Below are 19,864 nucleotides of genomic sequence, written 5' to 3'. Positions count from 1 at the left end.
AAGTTACACAGCCCTAAGTGCATCAACGCTGGGCCAAGGCACCATTTAAAAGTGCAAAGGACCAATCGACAACCTCAGTGGTACATAAAGCAGCCCATTGGCAAGCTTGCACCACTGCGCATGCTATGGGGATTGGTCAGGCAAAGAAAATAGGTGCAAGAATCGTTTTTTGAAATAGAAGGTCTATGTTTTTCGTTTTTCAAAATAGAAGAAAAATGTGACCACCATGGTCTACTGTTTGTTTGAGAAGTATTAAAAAAAAAAAAACGCCAGGCCTGCGTGGAAAGCGCAGCACAGTAACAGCGAAAGCTAGAAAAGCAGTCTTTTAGAGCCTTTTTGAAACACTAATTGGTTAACTACTGCAAGCGCACTTGCTTGATACCCACTGATTAATTAATAATAAATATATTTGTGTAGTAGACCGGCATTCGCTATGCTATTTTTCATCATTCTTCTGAGAAACATGGTATTAGCTGAACACTTGCGCAGAATTTTGTGTCAATTGTTTATGCAGTGGCTGACGACGATGAGGATATATGGCTGAAGTGGGTATGCGCCACAATTAATAGGGGAACCAGAACAAGCTTTTGTGATGGGCAAAGAAAATTGGACGGCATTGGACTGCCTACTTGTTACGCTATTCGTATTGTGCGACGACTGGTTCTTTCGCTGTTAAGACGCTTTATAAGTTGTATTAACGCGATTATTTACCAACCATCAAACCATCCAAGGCAAGTTTGACAACTAGTCACAAGCACCGGGTGTAGCTCAGTGGTAGAACACTGGGCTGGCACCCAGCGGACCCAGGTTCGAGCCCGACGGTGTCACTGGTGCTAGGTCAAGACTGCCTAAGGCAAGTTTGACAAGTTACAAACACCGATGTAACTCAGTGGTAAAGTACTGTGCTGGAACCCAGCGGACCCGTGTTTGAGTTCCACAGTGTCATTGTTGGTAGTTTTTTTTTCTTCTCATTTCGTGTGATGTGGTTACGGATACCTATGGCGGACAACTGTGCATGACTTCAGTTGTGATCTCCAACAACTTTCACTGTAAAAAAATTATAGACCATCTCCCCATAGGGAACCCTGATGAAATTCGAAGCAGCAGCGGTGCATACGGCGTTGACCCTGTTGAGATGGGCGTCGAGGCAGGTGCTGGAAGAACAGTCTGAAGCGAAACTCTGTATAGCGTTTACTCGAGTGAAGGTTTGTTTGAAACCCAAAGACACGGGAGGCAGGTTGGGTTTCTTGCAAGTTTAATCGCAGAAAGACTGTTCGCCCGATGTGCGCTCGAACGTTGCGAGTGGTGAAGATGGTGAAGTGAGAAAGATGACACGTGGGGAGCGGTGACAAACTAGGGAGAGAGTGACGTCATTGGGCGCCCACTGCGAGGGAAGGCGTGACCTGCTTGGCACCATCCCAACACATGCGGCCAGGGGAGCGTGGTGCGAACGGAGGGACAGCGTTACGGAGGGACAGCGTTACGGAGGGACAGCGGAGGACAGACTAGTCAAAGATCTGCTCCGCATCTAAAACTGGCCCTTTAAGACACACGGGCAGTAAAATTCAATACATTACTCTGCAATGCTCAGTGTTCCAAAATAATTTTGCATTGAACCAGTGATCATTTGAACAAATATTTAAAAAATAGTTCTTTGCCTGAAAAAATCTGTGAAAAATAGTATTTTTACATGTTAAGAAGAGTAATGAAACTAGGCCTGCCTACAGTATCCGGAATAGTGTAAATATGCGGTTTTATTACGATACCTTGACTAGTTTTCAAGTTAGCCCACGCATCTTGTTCCGATTATACAGTCCGCTTGTGGAAAGCCAAGCACTGTAACAAAACATGCTAGAAAGCTGCAAGTTGTTTTCATCTTCCCCCCCCCCCCCCCCCCAAAAACACTACAGGAGATCGTAGTTTCAAAAATTGTGTGTGTGTGTGTGTGTGTGTGTGTGTGTGTGTGTGTGTGTGTGTGTGTGTGTGTGTGTGTATATATATATTGTAAGATGGCGTCGAGTACCCTCAAGACTCTTCTTTATTGTCTCAAGTAAGTGTCTCACAACCTAAACTTGACTGCTAGCGATGATGAGTATGTACAGATGAAAAGATGGGACGCAGAAATAATGCTCACACTTATTTTCTCCGCGCACTTGAGTGGCCCGCCCGGCCGAGACTTAGGTGGGAAAGGTACGGCGAATAAAGGGTTCAAGACGTAAAACCGGGACTATCTCGGAGGCACGGTAACGATGGTCCGAGGAACCCTCGATGGGAGTGACAAGGTAATTGACAGGAGATGTTCGTTCACAAACAACGTAAGGTCCCAGAAAGCGTGACTGAAACTTTACACACAATCCTGGAGTGCGAACAGGCGTCCACAGTAGTACTTCACCTCCAGGACGGAAGATGACGTCTCGACGGAAGCTGTCATAGTGTTGCTTGTGGTCTTGTTGACTGGCCTCCGTGTTGAGTTGAGCATGTTGCCGTGCCTCAGCGAGCCTGGAGACGAAATGTTCCGGCGTAGTCGTGGACGTTTTTGTCGTTACATTGAAGAAAGAGGCGTCAATGGTGAATGTCGGCGCACGACCATAGACGAGGAAGAAAGGTGAATACCCGGTGGTTCGTTGAACAGCGGTGTTGTGTGCATATGTTACGAACGGCAAGATTTTGTACTGTTCGGTCTGATGTACATGGATATCATGTCGATTAGAGTCCGGTAGAATCGCTCTGTCAGGCCATTTGTCTGCGGGTGGTAAGCGGATGTGGTCTTATGAACTGTGCCACAAGTTTTCAGGATTTCCTCGAGAATTGTGGACAGGAAGGTCTTGCCTCGGTCACTCAACAACGCGCGAGGTGCACCATGAGGCAACACAATGGCTTCTAAAAAGGGCGAGAACATCTTCGGTTTAAGAAGTGTAAGACTCGCCAGGGCGTTGAACACGTGCACCAAGCCTATTCTTGGAGATATCCGAGCGGACTGACGGGTTGGTGAAAATCTGGTGGAGCTGATGTGTAAAGGTGGGCCATGTCGAAAAATCTGTGGCGTGGTTGAAAAATCACGTTTTTGTGACGCCGCTCAAGTAGAATGCAACGTGAGTTAGTTTTGCAGGCTCATCCCAGTTGTTGATAACACTCACACGGTCATACTCCTCGAGGCAGTCTTCAACGTCTTCACCCAGAAGCCCTGCGAACAGCGGAGGATCCTTTTGAGGGCTGGTGACCAGGTGAGAAGAGTTTAATGGCAGTGGGAGCGGTGGCGAAGCTGGCGCGCTGGGCTGGTCGGCTTGCGACATTACTGAACCCAGGTCGTTTAAGCGGCGGCCTGAACGAAGCTCCAGGGATGTGTTCTAGAAGAGGCTGGGGTTGTCCGAGTTTGCGAGAGGACGCAAGAACTGGGCAGCACCTCCACCACTTGTAAGATGGCGTGAAGTACCCTCAGGACTCTTCTTAATTGTCTCGAGTATGTGCCCCACAACCTAAACTTGACTGGTGATGATGAGTATAAACAGATGAAAAGATGGGACGCTTAAATAATGCTCACAATATATATATATATATATATATATATATATATATATATATATATATGTGACGTATGAAGTGATGGTTTGTAGAAGCAGAGAAGGAAGAAGAAGATCAGAACGGAATAAACATGGGGTATGCGCCAGGCCACGTCGCCCATTCATCATAGCGTCACACGAGTCGACAGGATGGAGACCTGCCTGCCCCTTCATCAGTCACTCATCATCGACGCAGTTCCCCAGAAGACGCCCTGACCATACATTGACTACCGAATGATCGCCTAGAAGGACAACGACCAGCACCATGACAGAACCATCGGCTGACCTCGACATCCCCAAGTACACCGGATCAGCGGACGACGGACCCGTACAGGACTGGTTCAACCTGTTCGAACTCCACGCTACCGCTGCATCTTGGTCGAAACGGGAGATGGTTACGAACTTCAGCGACTACGTCACCGGTGAGGCATTTAAATTTTACCTTATTCACATATTCGAGAACGACGAGTCATGGCGAAAAATCAAAGAGGAGATGATTACCCGTTTTAATGACTATCACCAAGACTTACTCATTGCCAACCGTCTAGAGACAACCGCACACTATCGTCAATTCCTTAAACAGTCCTCAATCATTCGAAAGCCCAGTGCGAATCGACAACTGCCTCAAGACGAAGTGGCACATGACTTTACTTACAGAAGGCCATGCGTATATTGGGAAAAACCTAACCGTCGAGCGCGCATCCCTTCTGCGCGAAAGTCAGCATTTCCGAAGTCATCGCTTCAACATACGACACGAGACGTCGCTCACCCTACTGATGCCTTTCATGCTGCGTCTCGCATATATGGTCCACCACCTGGTTTTCTACGACGCAGCTCTTCAAAGGCTCCTAACGGTCACTATTCGTGTCACAAGGACGCCTTGTCCATGGTAGACCAGCTGACACATGAGGAAAATGCCGAACAACGCCATGACGACTCAAAGAGTGAAAATCAGTCTCCACACATTGAATCAGCTTATTTTCCATCTAGCACAATTGGGCTACCTCCTGGTTTTCCGTCACTTGGCTCTTTCGTCGCTCACAACGCCCACCTCACATCTAGCACGCTCACAATGGTCGGGATAGAGCTGCGGAGCTCGGAGAATACTCAGCCAAGCCCTGGACCTACCATCCAGATTCAGGCGCAAGAACCACTCGCAGCGAACAGCGAAGAAGAAGCCCCTGATGATGTATCTAACAACTCTGAAGCATTACTTTCATTACCCGAAATGCAGCAGAACAGCCTAGAGACTACTACCTGCCCACTGGACACCACATTAAATTGCCCAGAAAGTCAGTGTCATGATGAAAAAGGGCTGCCACCTCAGGTGTTTTCGCAGCAACATCATCAATGCCAGCAAGTCCAAGAACAACAGAGATTCCAAGGGCTATACGAACAAGGACGACGACGAATGGAATCATCTTCGGAAGAACACACGCGGTTTATGGAAAGCCGTTTACAAACGTGTCAACCAAACCGACGACATATTCAAGATTTCTCGCTCGAAACAAGGAAAGCATCGAATCCAGGATATTTTCCCAAGGGACGTCGAATAAGCTTTCTCCAGTCCAGATCAAGACTCAGGCAATACGACATACAACGTCGAGAAAGGCGCCAAACCATACCCTGTATTTCGCAAGGACGCAGAAATCACCGCACCAGCCTCGGTCAACAAGCACGCGAACGGGTGGCGACGCATGGGTTCCAATCAAGACAAATAGCACGACACCTGCGCAAATCATCCAGCCAATGCTTCAAGGCCAGCACACCACGTTCATTCATCGCAAGAATACCGGCAGCGTTTCCATCTGATTTCACGCTCAAAGCATGCTTATGCTATCCTGGGCGCAACACCCAGCCTCGTCCACCAGAGCTACCCTAGATTTGACCGGACAGCTGCCCTCTGCTGTGAAGCTTTTGTGCGAGATAAGAAACTCCCTTATGAAATCGAACTACCGCGCATTTTGACATTCTTCACTTTATGCTTTTTGTTGTTTTGTAGATTGTAACGTGCTCATTCTTTCGGGGGGAGGGGGAATCGTGTGACGTATGAAGTGATGGTTTGTAGAAGCAGAGAAGGAAGAAGAAGATCAGAACGGAATAAACATGGGGTATGCGCCAGGCCACGTCGCCCATTCATCATAGCGTCACATATATATATATATATATATAAAATAATGTCACAACCACGTTTCCATATTGTAAGAAAGCTTGTCATGTACACATTATCTGGAAGAAAAAAAAAGGCCATACACAAGATATTGCAGATTATCATATCTATAGGAAAACTTCAGGGATCAAAGACAAGAAACAAGACCAAATCAGTTCAGTCATTCGCATGCTATCCTTTCCATATGCAATGCTGGACGCTCAAGACACTCTTTTAAGAAAACAGCTCTCGTACAAAGTTTTTGCAGTAGTTCACCATCAAAATGTACGAACACAGCAAGCTTTGGCGTTACACAGCAAGCTTTGGCGTTCTATAATTTTGAGTTTTGGGCTTTTACATTTTAACTTGGCAGGGTTTTGGAAGTTCTGTTAGTTTTTTTATCATTTACTGCAGCCTACAGGTGTTTTTTTAGCAGAGTGAAGCTCCTCCAGAGTGCATGTGAACATAGGTTCTGTATCTTTTTTTTGTTTTTCGTGGCCACAAAACATGTCACAAGGGCACCTAAACAGTGAATCATTGGTTCAATGAAATGAAATTTTCCAATCACCTCTGTGAGCTACTAACACCAAAAGATAAACTTTCTTTTCATGTACAAAAAACTGCGCCCATGCCAGAGAGCAGACGACTCCTGGGCCTATGGCGACATCACACCGAACTGCACTACAGATACACTTTCTCAAGTTACTATTTTTTTTTAAGTATCAAAGAAACGCTATGTAGCTATTAGGGACATTCGACGACAGTTTTATCAAAAAGGGACTAAGAAAGGGACACAGAAAGCTAAGGTCTCAGCAGAGCAGCGTGAGGGCAAGCGTCTGCGGATAGTCTCCGAACTAAAGCCAGTAAATGGTAAGTACTAAGCATGTTGATGATAAAGCACTAGCACTTATATCTCTGTAACATTATTGCTGTCCTGGCAGGAAATGAAACAACATGTCGGCAACCCATTTGGTACGCTGCTGGTCTGCGCAATACAGTACCACGTTTTTCTCCATATGAAGTTAAAAGAGGCTTGCACTTTACCTCAGATCAATGCACCACCTTATAAACAGCGTCAAATCGCGTGCTTACAGATGTGGTGTGATCAACAAAAGAGCAGCGGAGACTGTCGGGAAAGCACTTCCCTGGCAAGGAAAATGGCTGTCGCCATGGAAACAGCCAATAGGGAAAGCAGTTTTCAACTGTGTCACATGCTTCGCTAATCCAGTATAATCTGGATGATACAAATTCGAAGGGAAGACACAAAATATTCATATTATCCCGAATTAAAGTGAACCAAAACAAGATACAGGTGATCATGAAGATGAACGCCAACTTTATTGTGATCAAATTGTGAGGGTGCTGACACCCCCTGTAAAGTTGTTTGCTCTGTGCGGCGCACGTGTCTCGCCCACAAGCCGCATTTCAGGTCAAAACCACCGAGCGGTAGGTGGAGTTGTGTTCGCGTTGAGCACCACTATCATCATCATGGTTAGTAGAGTGGTAGCGCCGGCGGTGACCCCTGGCAGAAGGCAAGCCTTGGTGCGGGCGAGAGTTGAGCGAGGCACTTCTGCGCGTGGCGGTTGCCGCGAACAGTTGTCTTTAGCGTGGGCCCTCGGCACGTGGCACTGCGGACCGCATGTCGGGGGCACTCGTGGTAAGTCAACCGTTGGCGACGCCGCCTTGGGTGTGTTATTCTCTTTGTCATGTTATTGTGTGTTTGTCGTGTTATTGTGTCTGTCATGGAGTGTATGGTAATATTGTGTACGGATGTCCTAGCGCGTTGTATTGTGTTTGTCATGGAGTGTATAGTAATATTGTGTACGGATGTCCTAGCGTGTTGACAACGATTGATGTATCGATTAGGCAGACGATACCGTCGATCAATAATTAGTTGAATAAATGTGTCTGTTTGTGGTGTAGTATAGCGACGTGGTGGTGTCTGTGCAGTGTCGAGGCACCGTGGTGTTATATACAAGGTGCTTGAAGGCGACAGCAGTGGTGCTTCTCGATTGAGTGGCGGAAAGACGACGTTGGCGCGAAACATCACGCATGAAACTGCGTCCCGCCAAAAGGAAGAGTAAGTTTGTGCGAAAGGTTGCGCTGCCAAGACACTACAGGGAAGAAGAAGAAGGCGAGTCGGGGGCAGAACGAGATCGAGCAAGCTGGAGTGAAGATCCTGGGTGTCACGCAACTGCGGTGTCGGGTTCCGGACCCGAACGCGAGAAATCAGGCAAGACCAGGACACTCCAGCTGCTCATGGTGTACTCCGAGGTATGCAGCCTTCCAAATTTCCGACTGTGACTGTTCAAGGTCATGTCCCAGGTGTTCGTTCCGGCCGTGACTGTTTAAGGTCACATCCCAGGTATTCGAATCCGGTCCAGAACCACTCGTGGAGTGCGGAACCTTCCGAGTGGTGATCACCTCCTCAAAACGAGCCAGCATCAGTAAGCAGCCGCAGTTCTTGCTAAGGCAAGGGCTAGCTCGTCTTCCGCCAAGCGTCGCCGTACTGGTCAGCGAGTGACTCCAGCTGCTGAGACATTGCCAGCGTCTGCCGCCTCAACCCACCAAGCCACCACTACCACCAACTGACTGTTGATTTTCATAAATATTATAGCTGGACTACTTACAGAACATGTTTTAACTTACAGACAACTTACAGAACAGTTTGTCAACTTAGACTCGGTGTCTGTACATTGCATCTTTTTTTTTTCCTCTTAACTATGCTTAAAGTTACTACTTTTCTTACTTCAAATGGCTTCGTCATTTCTTAGCTCTGAGGCTTTCTCTCCGAGCAACAATTTACTCAACCGTAAACCTGCATTACAAATTGGCATCCGCGACAGGGCGAAGCCGTTAGTGGTAGCGGTAGGCGTATTAAGAATGGCAAGTTCACGAGATCTAGTGGCTTTGGCCGAGCGCATGGGGCTCAAAGGCGAAGAGCTGAGGGTGTGGTTAGATGAGCAGGAGGCGCGGGCATGAGATGAACGAGCTGCAGAACGCGAGACAAGAAAGGAGCTGCCAGAACTGGAAGAAAGAAGAGAAATTTGCAGTTGCAGCTGAAAGTAGCCGAATCGGAAGGCAATCATCGCTAGACGAGAACGGCCGACTGTGGATCTGGAGGGAACGCTTTTTAAAACGTGAACCCTCACAGCCTAATTCCAGGATTTAATGAAAACCGGGACGACTTGGATGCATACCTATAGAGGTTCGAGAACATCGCCACCGGACAAGAGTGGCCGAAAGAAAAATGGGCCACAGCCTTAAGCTTATGTTTGAGTGAGGAGAGGCCTTGAAAGTCTTTATACGGTTGTCTCCCGAAGAATCACTGGACTATGGTAAGGTGAAGGTAGCTTTGCTTCAACGTTTTCTGTTTACGGCAGAGGGCTACCGGGAGAAGTTCCACCAGAGCAAGGCCCAAGGTGGTGAGACCGGAAAGTAATACGTGGCTAGGCTTTCGAGTTTCTTTTATCGGTGGGTATAAATGTCAAAGACAAAGAGTACTTGGCACTCCGTAGTCTAATTGTGTGGGAGCAATTTTTGAACAACTGCCATCAACAGCTAACGCAGTTTCTTCGTGAAAAAAAGCACAGCAAGCTTTAAGACATAGCAGAAGGCGCCGATGACTTTTTAGAGGCACAACGACAGCCTATCTTGCTCCTGTTTCGTGAGAGAACGGAGAAAAGTAGTATCACGGAGAAGAGCACAGGCTTATCTGTGAAAACGACCATAAAGTGTTTTGTATGTGGAAAAGCTGGTCACAGGGCCTCAGATTGCCGAACCAAGCTTAGACAACCTTACTGTGGATATTGCCATAAGCCCGGGCACGATACTAAGGTCTGCACAAAAAGAGATGGCTCTATAAAGAAAACATCCTGTTTGCTGTCTCCTGGAGAGGACCCCACTGAACGCACCGATCCACCATCCAACGAACCAGAGGGATATGTTGCTAGCGCGGTAAGAACTCACCCAAAAGCTGTGACTTGCCAGATGCCGGTCTTCCAGGGCCTAGTATTTGGCCAGACAGTTTCAGTGCTGCGAGTCATGGGAAGCAATACGCTAGTAGTCCGTCGAGCTCTGGTGCCAGATGAAGCTCTAACAGGTACTACTGATACGTTGTTCCTCGCCAATGGCAGTAGTATTATTGTTCCGGAGGCAAAGGTTGAAATCTAGTCACCTTATTTTTCGAGTATTTCAGTGGTCAAATGCATGACAAGACCTTTGCACGATGTCATCGTTGGCAATGTTCCAGGAGCAAGGCAAGTCCAAAATCTTGACGAAAAGTGGAAAGACAAAATTCCGGGAAGTAAGTCGAAATCGGAACGTTCATGTGGAAGAGGAACGAAGGAAGAAGATTCGCCAGATTCTGTGGTGGTTGGTGTCAAGGGCCGAGAATGGTCCACATTATCTAAGGTCAACATGAAGACATTGAATTTGACCAGAGATGATGTGAGCAAAGCTCAAAAAGAGGACAGAACTTTAGATTCATGTAGAAAGAAAGTTGGTCAAGTGTTCCAAGGAGAATGCGCAACTTACTCGTTCAAGATCAAAAGGGGTATTCTATATCGTTGCTACCGGGGACCCTCAGACAAAATGATCCAACAAGTGGTGCTACCAAAAAACTGTGTGATCAAGTGTTGGCTTTGGCTCACGAAACCTTGATGTCGGGGCATTAGGGAATGAAAAGGACCGTCGAACGAGTTTATGATGACCCCGCTACTCACCGTAGCGGATGATCACCGCGGGTTCACGCTTAGCGAGCCACAGGGCCATGACTCCATCACCTACTCGCGTGTAGCGCACCGCTCTGCACGCGCTCAACTAATAAGACGATTAGCGCAGCGCAGCAAAACAGTGTTCCAATACAAAAATACACAACACTTTATTGCCTTTGGCGGCACCCCGAACAACAGTACAACGTCCGCTCCCGGGACGCGGAGAGCAAAGGCACCCGCACGCGGACGTTCACGATAAGGGGAAACCGCAAGCACGTCGGAGCGGGCAATGGCGAGCTTTGACACGCCGGTCGAGAAAAGGTCTCTCACGGCTATGCTGCACACTCTCGCGATGGCCACTGGGCCTTGTCGCGAGTGTTAGGGCAAACCTCGTATGCGTAGGCCTACGGCAAGTGCGGCTCGGTGTGGTACGACCACTTCAAGCACTAGGCACCGCTGTGGGCTTAGCGTACAATACCGAAGGTAGCACTCAAGTAAACACGCCTGTCGAGGTGCCAAAGGCCACCCCAGGCAGGCTACAGTCCAGCAATTCCCAAAGGGGACGCAGACGAAGGAAACACGTGCTTACCCAGCTCCGACCACGAAGGAGAGAGAGCTCCTTCGGTGCGCACGTAACACGTGCCGTGCCCGCACATGGCGCCATCTATTGCCACGCGCCGTTACCAGAGGAGGAAAAGCGAAAGGGTGCGGCAGAATGCCCGCGAAATGGTCGAGGGCGCGCCTCAGATCCCCACAAGTTTTAGGCGCATTCTACTGGCCTGGCATTCAGGCAGCAGTGAAAGGATATGTACGCTCTTGCGACCTATGCCAGCGGACCTATCCTAAAGACGAGGTTGTAAAGGCCCCACTTGGTCACACGCCTTTAATCGACACTCCTTTTGAAAGAGTGGCGGTGGACATAATAGGACATTTAAAGCCCACATCACATAGGGGTAACCGCTACATACCGACTCTGGTAGACTTCACTACTCGATACCCAGACGCGGTAGCTCCGCCATCGATTGATTCCGCTACTGTCGCCGAAGGATTAATCGAAATGTTTTCTCGCATTGGGTTCCCTAACGAGATACTGTGCGATCAGGCGTCATGTTTTACATCTGAGCTGATGAGAGAAGTGAACGATTTGTTAGCCATTAAGCATCTTAGATTGACGCCTTACCATCCCATGTGTAATGGTTTGGTGGAGCGATTCAATGGTACGTTGTAGCAAATGCTGCGGAAATTGAGTCAAGAAGAACCGAAGTCATGGGAGCGATTGTTGGCACCTCTGCTCTTTGCATACCGCGAAGTACGTCAGACCAGTATGGGCTTCTCGCCATTCGAGTTATTGTATGGCAGACATGTTTGAGGACCGCTAAGCATACTAAAAGAGTTATGGACGGGAGATCATATATCTGAAGAAGTATAGACCACGTATGCGTATGTCTTAGACCTCAGAGATCGTTTAGAAAAGACCATATCATTGGCACAAGAGAACTTGTCACATGCCAAAGTGACCCAGAAGTAGTATTATGACCGAAGAAGCAAAACCTGTCGACTGAACATAGGTGATCGAGCCCTCATACTGCTTCCAAGTCTGGAGAACAAGCTAATGATGCGGTGAAAGGGACCCTTTCTGGTCACAGGAAAGAAAGGAGACTTTGATTACTGGTTGGACATGGGCCAAAATACTAAGCTTTTCCATATCAATATGTTGAAGCGTTATGAAGAGCATCAACTTGAAAGCGCATCACAGTCGGCAAATTTTATTGTAGTGGAGGAGGAAGATACCGATACGCCAATACCTACCTTCAAGGCTACTGCGAGCTCTGGTATAGCGGCTAAGCTTGGCCGAAACCTCCAAGAAAGCCAGCGTAACGAACTTCGCGAGATCTTGGCAAGTCACGAAGACGTCTTTTCCGAAATACCGAGAAATCCTCAAGAAGGCGCTTACCCAAGTACCTATCGTCAAGGCTCCAAATGTCTAACGACCCTTCATACTACGCAGCGATACTTCCAATACATGCATAGGCGCAGTCCTTATGCAAGACCACGACTCGGTTTTACACCCAGTTTCATACGCTAGCCGACAGTTATTACCTCGAGAACAGAAGTACTCAGCTATAGAGCAGCAGTGTTTAGCTCTTGTGTGGACTATAGAAAAATTTCATATATATATACGGAATCCCTCTTGTAGTTCAGACTGACTATCAACCCTTGCAATATTTGTCCAAGGCAAAACATGTCAACAGCAGAGTCTTGAGATGGAGTTTGGCCCTGCACGAATATGAATTCCATGTAGAGCACATCAAGGGGTCTGAAAATGTTGGGGCGGATTACACGAGCCGCATTCAGTGATTATACGCTGGTGCAATCATTTCAGCATGGTGAGATTACATCTCAATGCAGTAAACCACCGACGTAATGCTACTGGACAATTTTGGTTTTCAGCCCACTGTGTATGTGTGTGTTTCGAGCGACTTCATCTAAGAACTGAGCAGCGGTTTTTCGTGCAGAAAAACTTTCCCAAAAAGGGGCCTATTGTGGTATAGTATAGTGACGTTGTGGTGTCTGTGAAGTGTGATGGCACCGCGGTGTTATGTACAACGTGCTTGAAGGCGACGGCAGTGGTGCTTCTCGATTGAGCGGCGGAAAGACGATGACGCTGGCGCGAAACGTCACGCATAAAACTGCGGCCCGCCAAAAGGAAGAGAAAGTTTGTGCAAAAGGTTGCACTACCAGGCATGAAAGGGAAGAAGAGGAAGACTAATCGGGGACAGAACGAGATCGAGCAGGCTGGAGTGAAGATCCTGGGTGTCGGGCGACAGCGGTGTCGGGTTCTGGACCCAAACGTGAGGAGTCAGGCAAGGCCAGGGCGCTCCAGCTGCCCATGGTGTAGTCAGAGGTCGCGGCCTTTTAGTTCCGGCCACGACTGTTCAAGGTCCTGTCCCAGGTGTCCGGGCTTCGACTCCGGTCCCAAACCACCCATGGAGGGCGGTACCTTCTGGGTGGTGATCACCTCCTCGAAACGAGCCAGCATCCGTAAGCAGCTGCAGTTCTTGATAAGGTAAGGGCTACCTCGTCTTCCGCCAAGCGTCGCTGTGCTGGTCAGCGCGTGACTCCAGCTGCTGAGACGTCGCCAGCGTCCGCCGCCTCAACCCACCAAGCCACCGCCACTATCAACGTCACTTGTTGATGGACAACTTATTGCTGGACAACTTATTGCTGGACAACTTACAGGACATATTTTTGTTTGTCAGTGTAGACTAGGTGTCTGTACATAGCAACTTCATTTTTTTTTTCTCTTAACTATGCTTAAAGTTTCTACTTTTCTTACTTTAAACGGCTTCGTCATTTCTTAACTACGAGGCTTCCTCTCCGAGCAACAATTTACTCAACCGTAAACCTGCATCACAGTGTTGTTCTTTGGTTGTACAGACTGTGTCTACTGTGTCCTTCCATTCCAAGAACGCGGCGTGGCGCTCGCCATTTTGAGGCTGCACAAACTACTTGCTGAAAAAGTCCATAATGTTCTTTTGCATCTTTCTGCTTTCGCCGCTCTTTAAGAATGCCACCTGAAAGGCATAAACTCGTGCCGCGGTTTCTTCACTCACGTTGCCGGCACTTGCGGTGCGGTGCAAGATATCGAGGGCGTGGTGGTTTTCCGACATCGACGGCAAGTCACACACGTCAACGTCTTCACAGTCACTGTCGCACTCGGTCTCCTTAACCTAGTCAACCAATTCTCAGCTTCAAGCTCTTCGTTATTTTCTGTCGGAGCTGCATCTTGTACCGAAAAAAATCCACACTTGCGAAAACAGTTCGCAATCCTGTCTTGTATCAAATTATCCCACGACATCGCAAGAAAATGTAGCGCATCCAGCAGACTAATTTTCAAGTTTTCATCTTTGCGATCAGTTTTCGCCAGAAGCCTCCGCACAAGCAATCCTTTAAAATGATGTTTGACATTTTGAATTATTCCCGCGTCCAGCAGCTGTACACGGCTCATCGTGTTTGTGGGCAGGAACATTATAGCGACACTGTTAAATTTTAAGTCTTTTGGATGGGCTGAACACTGGTTGACGAAAAGCAAAATTTTTCTGTTTCTTGTTGCTACTTCCCGGTCCAAAGTTGTCAGAAACTTGCGGAAAAAAATCTGATGTCACCCATGCTTTTTTGTTTCCTTGGCTGTTTTGATTTGCCCACGACAGTGAGCTGTATTTTTTCAAAGCTGTCGGCATTTGCGCAAAAAAGCACGATGACACGCTCCTTACTTTTTTTTACCACCCAGGCAAGCCTTTCCCTTCACACACAGCATCCTCTTCGGCTGAAGGTTGAAAAAGAAAGAGTTCCGCCTCGTCAGCGTTTAATATGTCACACGGTGTGTAGTCCGAAATCGGAGCCGGTAGCGTGTTGAGCCAATCGTTCCCTTGCAACTTGTCCACTTTCTTCGCTTCACCACTGACAACTCTGTAAACTAATTCGTGCCGTTCTTTAAAACAGTGCAGCCATCCGCCGGAAGCTTGGAAGTTGTCGATGCCAAGAAAAAGTGCTAAATTGTCCGCCTTTTCGCGTAACACCTTGCCATTCACATTGACGCCGGCTGCGGTCACTTCGCGAAACCGCGGAAGCAGAAAGTTTTCCAGCTTTACGTGTGAAGCAGTCTTCGCCTGCTTCATGTTTGCAACTAAGCGCTGGGCATTTTTCAAGATTAGTTCTCATTGCCCAACAATAGTGGAGAGAGTTGACGGCACTATACCTGACTACTTTGCCAAGCCAGTGCACTTGTTCTTGGAATCTTCATTGACCTTCCTGAGAATTTCGATTTTCTCCTTGAAAGAAAGGGCCTTCCGCTTCTTAGACATAACGAACACTTCAGCCTTCCAGTATGTGGCAAGCTTAAGCAGTCCGAAAACTCTCGAAAAAGATATGAGCACAGCAGTTAGAGCAGCAAAACTGGCGTTTACGAGAGCCCCCAACACCACGTGAAAATGGCGTGGATATCAAAAAAAAAAAAAAAAAGAAAACAATGAGCTGTCTGGAAAGGGCTGATGTACCTTGTTGGGCATGTGACCAGAGCAGGAAACAAGAAAGGCTACGCATGTCTGTCGCCCAAGGAGTAAGGAAAAGGAAAAAACCCATTCCTTGGTGCCTGTCGCCCTTCTTCCCCTCACAAACTTGTTTCCCTAGTTGCGCACGAGGGATTTTATTTTTCTCATAAGTGGTATGGGGGAGGAAGGTCGGTACAGCAACCGGAACAGGCGAGGACAGAATGCAACGCTTCTTCGCTATTTGCGTGACTGAGGCAGCACAAGAGGTGAAAAAAAGTGGGGTGTAAAAAAACCTCCGGCAGTTGCGGTAGGCCGGTGGCCCCTCAGCGTCGTGCCGCTCATATGAAATGGTCTTTTGTGCATTCGTATCATCTGCGGCGGCTGAGGACACTGTTCGTACATGCCCGAACGACGGCCTGTTCTTTATAACGTAGAGCATCCAAAGCAACCTTAAAATTTGTATCATTGCAAAATTTTCATCAACCGTAATCGTATCACTGAGATTCCACACTATAAGTGTTGTGCACTGTCGGTGTCAAATGAAACCGGAACAGCGGCAAGCCTTCACTATCATATAGTGACCGCTGTCCACTTATCACCATGGACAGGCACGCATGTATGCACAGAGCTGCCAAAAAGGATGAATGCGCCAGTCCATAATGATAAATAGACGGCGCGCACTATACCATTGTGAAGGCTTGCCGCTGTTCGGGTTTCATATGATGACGATAATACATTTAAAGGCTCATGAGGCCACTCCAAATTTTTGTTTAAGTAAGAAAAGAGGGAACCTTAGGGCAGAAATTACAAAAACCTGGGTAGCACTGAATGCTCTCCTTCTCCAAGGAGCAGGAAAGAGGTAGAACATGTCAGCTTTAAGGCATTATTCCCTAGAAATAACTGCCTGCCCCTCTATTGTAGTGTAGTTTTGAATTCTGTTCACTTTGTATACCAACTGCTCTTTGCAACACTTTACATGAATGTTTAAATGAAAAAAGGGATCTCTTTTGACATCATGAACACACGGAATATTCAACTTAATACTAGAGCCATTGAGGTTTACTCAAGCTAGTGCATTAAATGTGTTACCTGAGGAAGACGCATGCTGCCTCCAGGCATTGATGCGACCCCTTGGAGAAACACGTTTGTAGTTGCAAAGCCACCTCCTGAAAAGTAGGCAGAACATTGTACCAATAAGAGACATTTACTTTCATCGTTGCCTTCCCTCAACAAATGAAAGTGAACTACTGTAGCTTTGTGTAAGGGCTGTACCTCTGCTACCACGTTTTGCTAAAATTATCACAATTATCAAAACAGTGCAGATGAAGGCAAGAGTGATTGACATGATGCAATAGTTTTTTGTGCAGCAAAGACCAAATTCGTCTAAAAAGCACCACATCAAAATATATCCTGGCTGTGAAGAGACTTGCGAGCGTTTTCTGTATAAAAACAAGAAGCAGATACAGTCAAACCCACGCTCAATGAACTTCACGTCTACAAGCATCTTCCGCAGGCAGAAGACACGTGGCTTACTTTAAATATGCTCAACAGTTGAAGGCCATCCATTAGTAATTCACCAAAAGCACACATGGACATGCTACTTGTTCTTCCCCGCTCCCTCCAAGGGAGCTGTTTCCCGAGTGTTCTGTCACAGAACGGGGCCGAGGAATGAATAGAACATCAAAAGAAGATGACAAGGAGTCACACGGGATCGGTCGAAGCTCATCTGACAGTCAACAACTGGAAATGATAGTGCTGTTGATGATCTTGCCAACGGCCAGAAGCCGTATTCTGTTGATAAAACAGATGTAAGACTGTCTCCAGACAAATATTAGAAACCTGAGCACTGACGCCAGGGAATTGAATTAGCCTGCTTTGTGTTTGACTTACCCGAATCGCATGCTAATAGTTAATAAAATTGCAACCAGCCTCCCACCACAAACAGAGTCATCTAATTGTGACGTCACTACGCGTTCACTCAGGATTAAAACAAAACAAATCAGCATCACGCTCTTCAATTTTAAGCTTTGAAAAACAATGACTGCCAATATTGAAGTTTCGCAATAATAAATACATATTTATTTACATGCCGTAAACATTTTTATTATTTTGTCAACTTGCCGATCGGCTGTTTGCTCCCTCTTCTCCTCTGATATTTTATTTAACTGCCTCCATTCTGGGACAGGACCGTACAAAAATAGCAGCCCAAATGTCTTGAAAAAAGAAATAAGGTGTCATGTTCAGGGTGCTAACTGTGTTCTCCATCCTTTCAGAATGGGGAAACTTTTACCGCAAAAGAGTGGCTACTTGGGCTGGTTGGTATTGCATTTTTGAAAGAAATTTGCTTTCTTAGTGCACGAGGAACGTTTTCATAAGGAAGATAGAGCCGAGAGATAGGACAGTCCTATCTCTCTGCTCTATCTTCCTTCTGAAAACGATTCCTGCGCACTAAGTATATTTCAAAAATAAAAATTCAGAGTTAATGAAAAGCGACAATACAAGAAGAACATGCATGTGGCCCATGACAGCAAAAATATGAAATAACTTTGAATTACCCACAAAAATATTCATACTAAAACAATGTATGAACAGATAAAACTAAATAACCAAAGAGTGGTGAAAGTGGAGTGTTTTGAAGCAGCTCAGGAAACAGAAATAATGCTAATATGGAGCAGTTTTGGCAGAGAGTCTTGGAGCAGGTTTGGTGCACTAAAAGGTGTGTTTTGGGAGTGCCACAAGTTAGTTTTGGAGCAGGTTTTTAGGGCTGAACATCAAAATCAATGAAAATTATTTCTCGTGAGAAGTATGGTCGTCACTAACTGATTCGGTGCATGAGACTTTGAACATGCTACTGTTCTCTCAGTTGTATTAATGTTTCTTAGCGACAATGACTTTCCACGATATTAAACACGATTATACTGCCTTCTCAAACAAATGTTCAACAGTGTCATACATCACTGACGGGATTAAGACTGCGGACAAACCACAACTCTAAAATTTAGATTATAAAATAATTTCTTTATAAAATGCACACCCATCCTTAATTAAAGTAGCCAATGAAACCACATGCATTTCTCGTTTTAAATAAGAAGGAAAACTACTTCTCATGCCTCCTAAAAATGTATAACTTTTTAATGATGTATCATAAAATGCCGATTTTTTCCTTTTGCTCTGTATTGTATGTGCTTCATATACAAAGACATTTACTTTATTCAGGGTGTCTACCAATTTGCTTTTTCGAATTTCCCCGACTTTTCCAGGTTCTCCATGATGATTTAAAGAGAGTTCCATGACCCTTGTGTCTGCTTGGGAAAACTCTGTGCACTGTAAATAGACTCTAAGTAGTGACAAAATCCAGTCAGTTCTAAAGAATACGCATATAAATGTACCTCATGTGCTCAGAATATCCTGATTACTGATGCGTGTGGTAAGTATGAAAAAAAAAGTGTCTGGCCAAAATGATACCTCCGAGCTAGAGAGTCAGCAAGTTGGCTGTTTGGCAGAATGTAAACACACGAGTTAAATTAACTGCAGCTGAAAGTTCAAAGGAGCCCACGACAGTCCAACAACACAGCCAAAGCTACTAGGAAATGTAGAAGTGGCACCATCTCGTGGCATCTGTGTAAACGGAGGACGCATGAGCGCGGCCGGTTCTGCCACTGGAGTATATTCTAGTTCATTATAATGGTTACAGCCCAGGCCACTTAGGATATGGACTGTATTGGATTAGATCGACCTGCATTTACTGATTTAACTGGATGTGGATTGAATTGGATCTGATGCAAAATGGCTTGTTTTATATACTACTGATTTGCATCCCTACCTAAATTTCACACCTCTAGTATATGCTTTCCAGGAAAAAAAAAAAAAACACTACTACTCGCACATTTTGCACTCCTCGCATTGAACAATGACTAACAATGTTGCAAGAACGGAGCCCTACTCCATAATTTTCTTTCTTTCATTCTTTTCTTTTCCACGACAACAAATGCATCTTGATGTTTTATTTCTCTGGGCTATGACGCTTAGAGTTCGACTATGTCCTCAGATGCTACCGCTAGCTTTCATTGCAGACATTTAAAGCAATGACATTTGAACATGTGCTGGCAAGCAGGAATCTGTCAGGGCGCAACAGCTCCCTCGATTCCACAGTTTTATCACAGATGTCGGTGGGTTTCCTTCGTTTGTGTACTTTCCTATGGATATAAAGCTAAAGAGTAATCATATATTTAGTAATATTATCTCAGGAAACTGCAATGAGAAATTTAGATGAAGTTACCCAACTCAATCTCAGAAAATATGGTTGATTGGGCGAGTTGGTAATGCATGATTGTTTGAAATACGAGCACACTACGTAGACACGGACAGGATAGACAGGGACAAGCGCTT

The 19,864-nt window shown here is 46.3% G+C and overlaps 1 protein-coding gene across 5 annotated transcripts in view; it reads right to left on the bottom strand.

The window, feature by feature from the left end:
• The window catches only part of LOC119163319 (stromal membrane-associated protein 1), a 178,856-nt gene that overhangs the window by 5,743 nt on the left and 153,249 nt on the right, over positions 1-19,864 (bottom strand). For all 5 annotated transcript variants that reach the window (XM_075872938.1, XM_075872937.1, XM_075872940.1 and 2 more), the window contains one exon: positions 16,565-16,641. In XM_075872938.1, coding sequence (XP_075729053.1) covers positions 16,565-16,641 — 77 coding nt within the window. The remainder of the gene's footprint in view (positions 1-16,564; positions 16,642-19,864) is intronic.

The sequence above is a fragment of the Rhipicephalus microplus genome, chromosome 9 (assembly GCF_043290135.1).
Source record: "Rhipicephalus microplus isolate Deutch F79 chromosome 9, USDA_Rmic, whole genome shotgun sequence".
NCBI lineage: Eukaryota > Metazoa > Arthropoda > Arachnida > Ixodida > Ixodidae > Rhipicephalus > Rhipicephalus microplus.
Note: the sequence above shows the minus strand (reverse complement) of the source record. Positions and strands in the feature narration are given on the sequence as shown.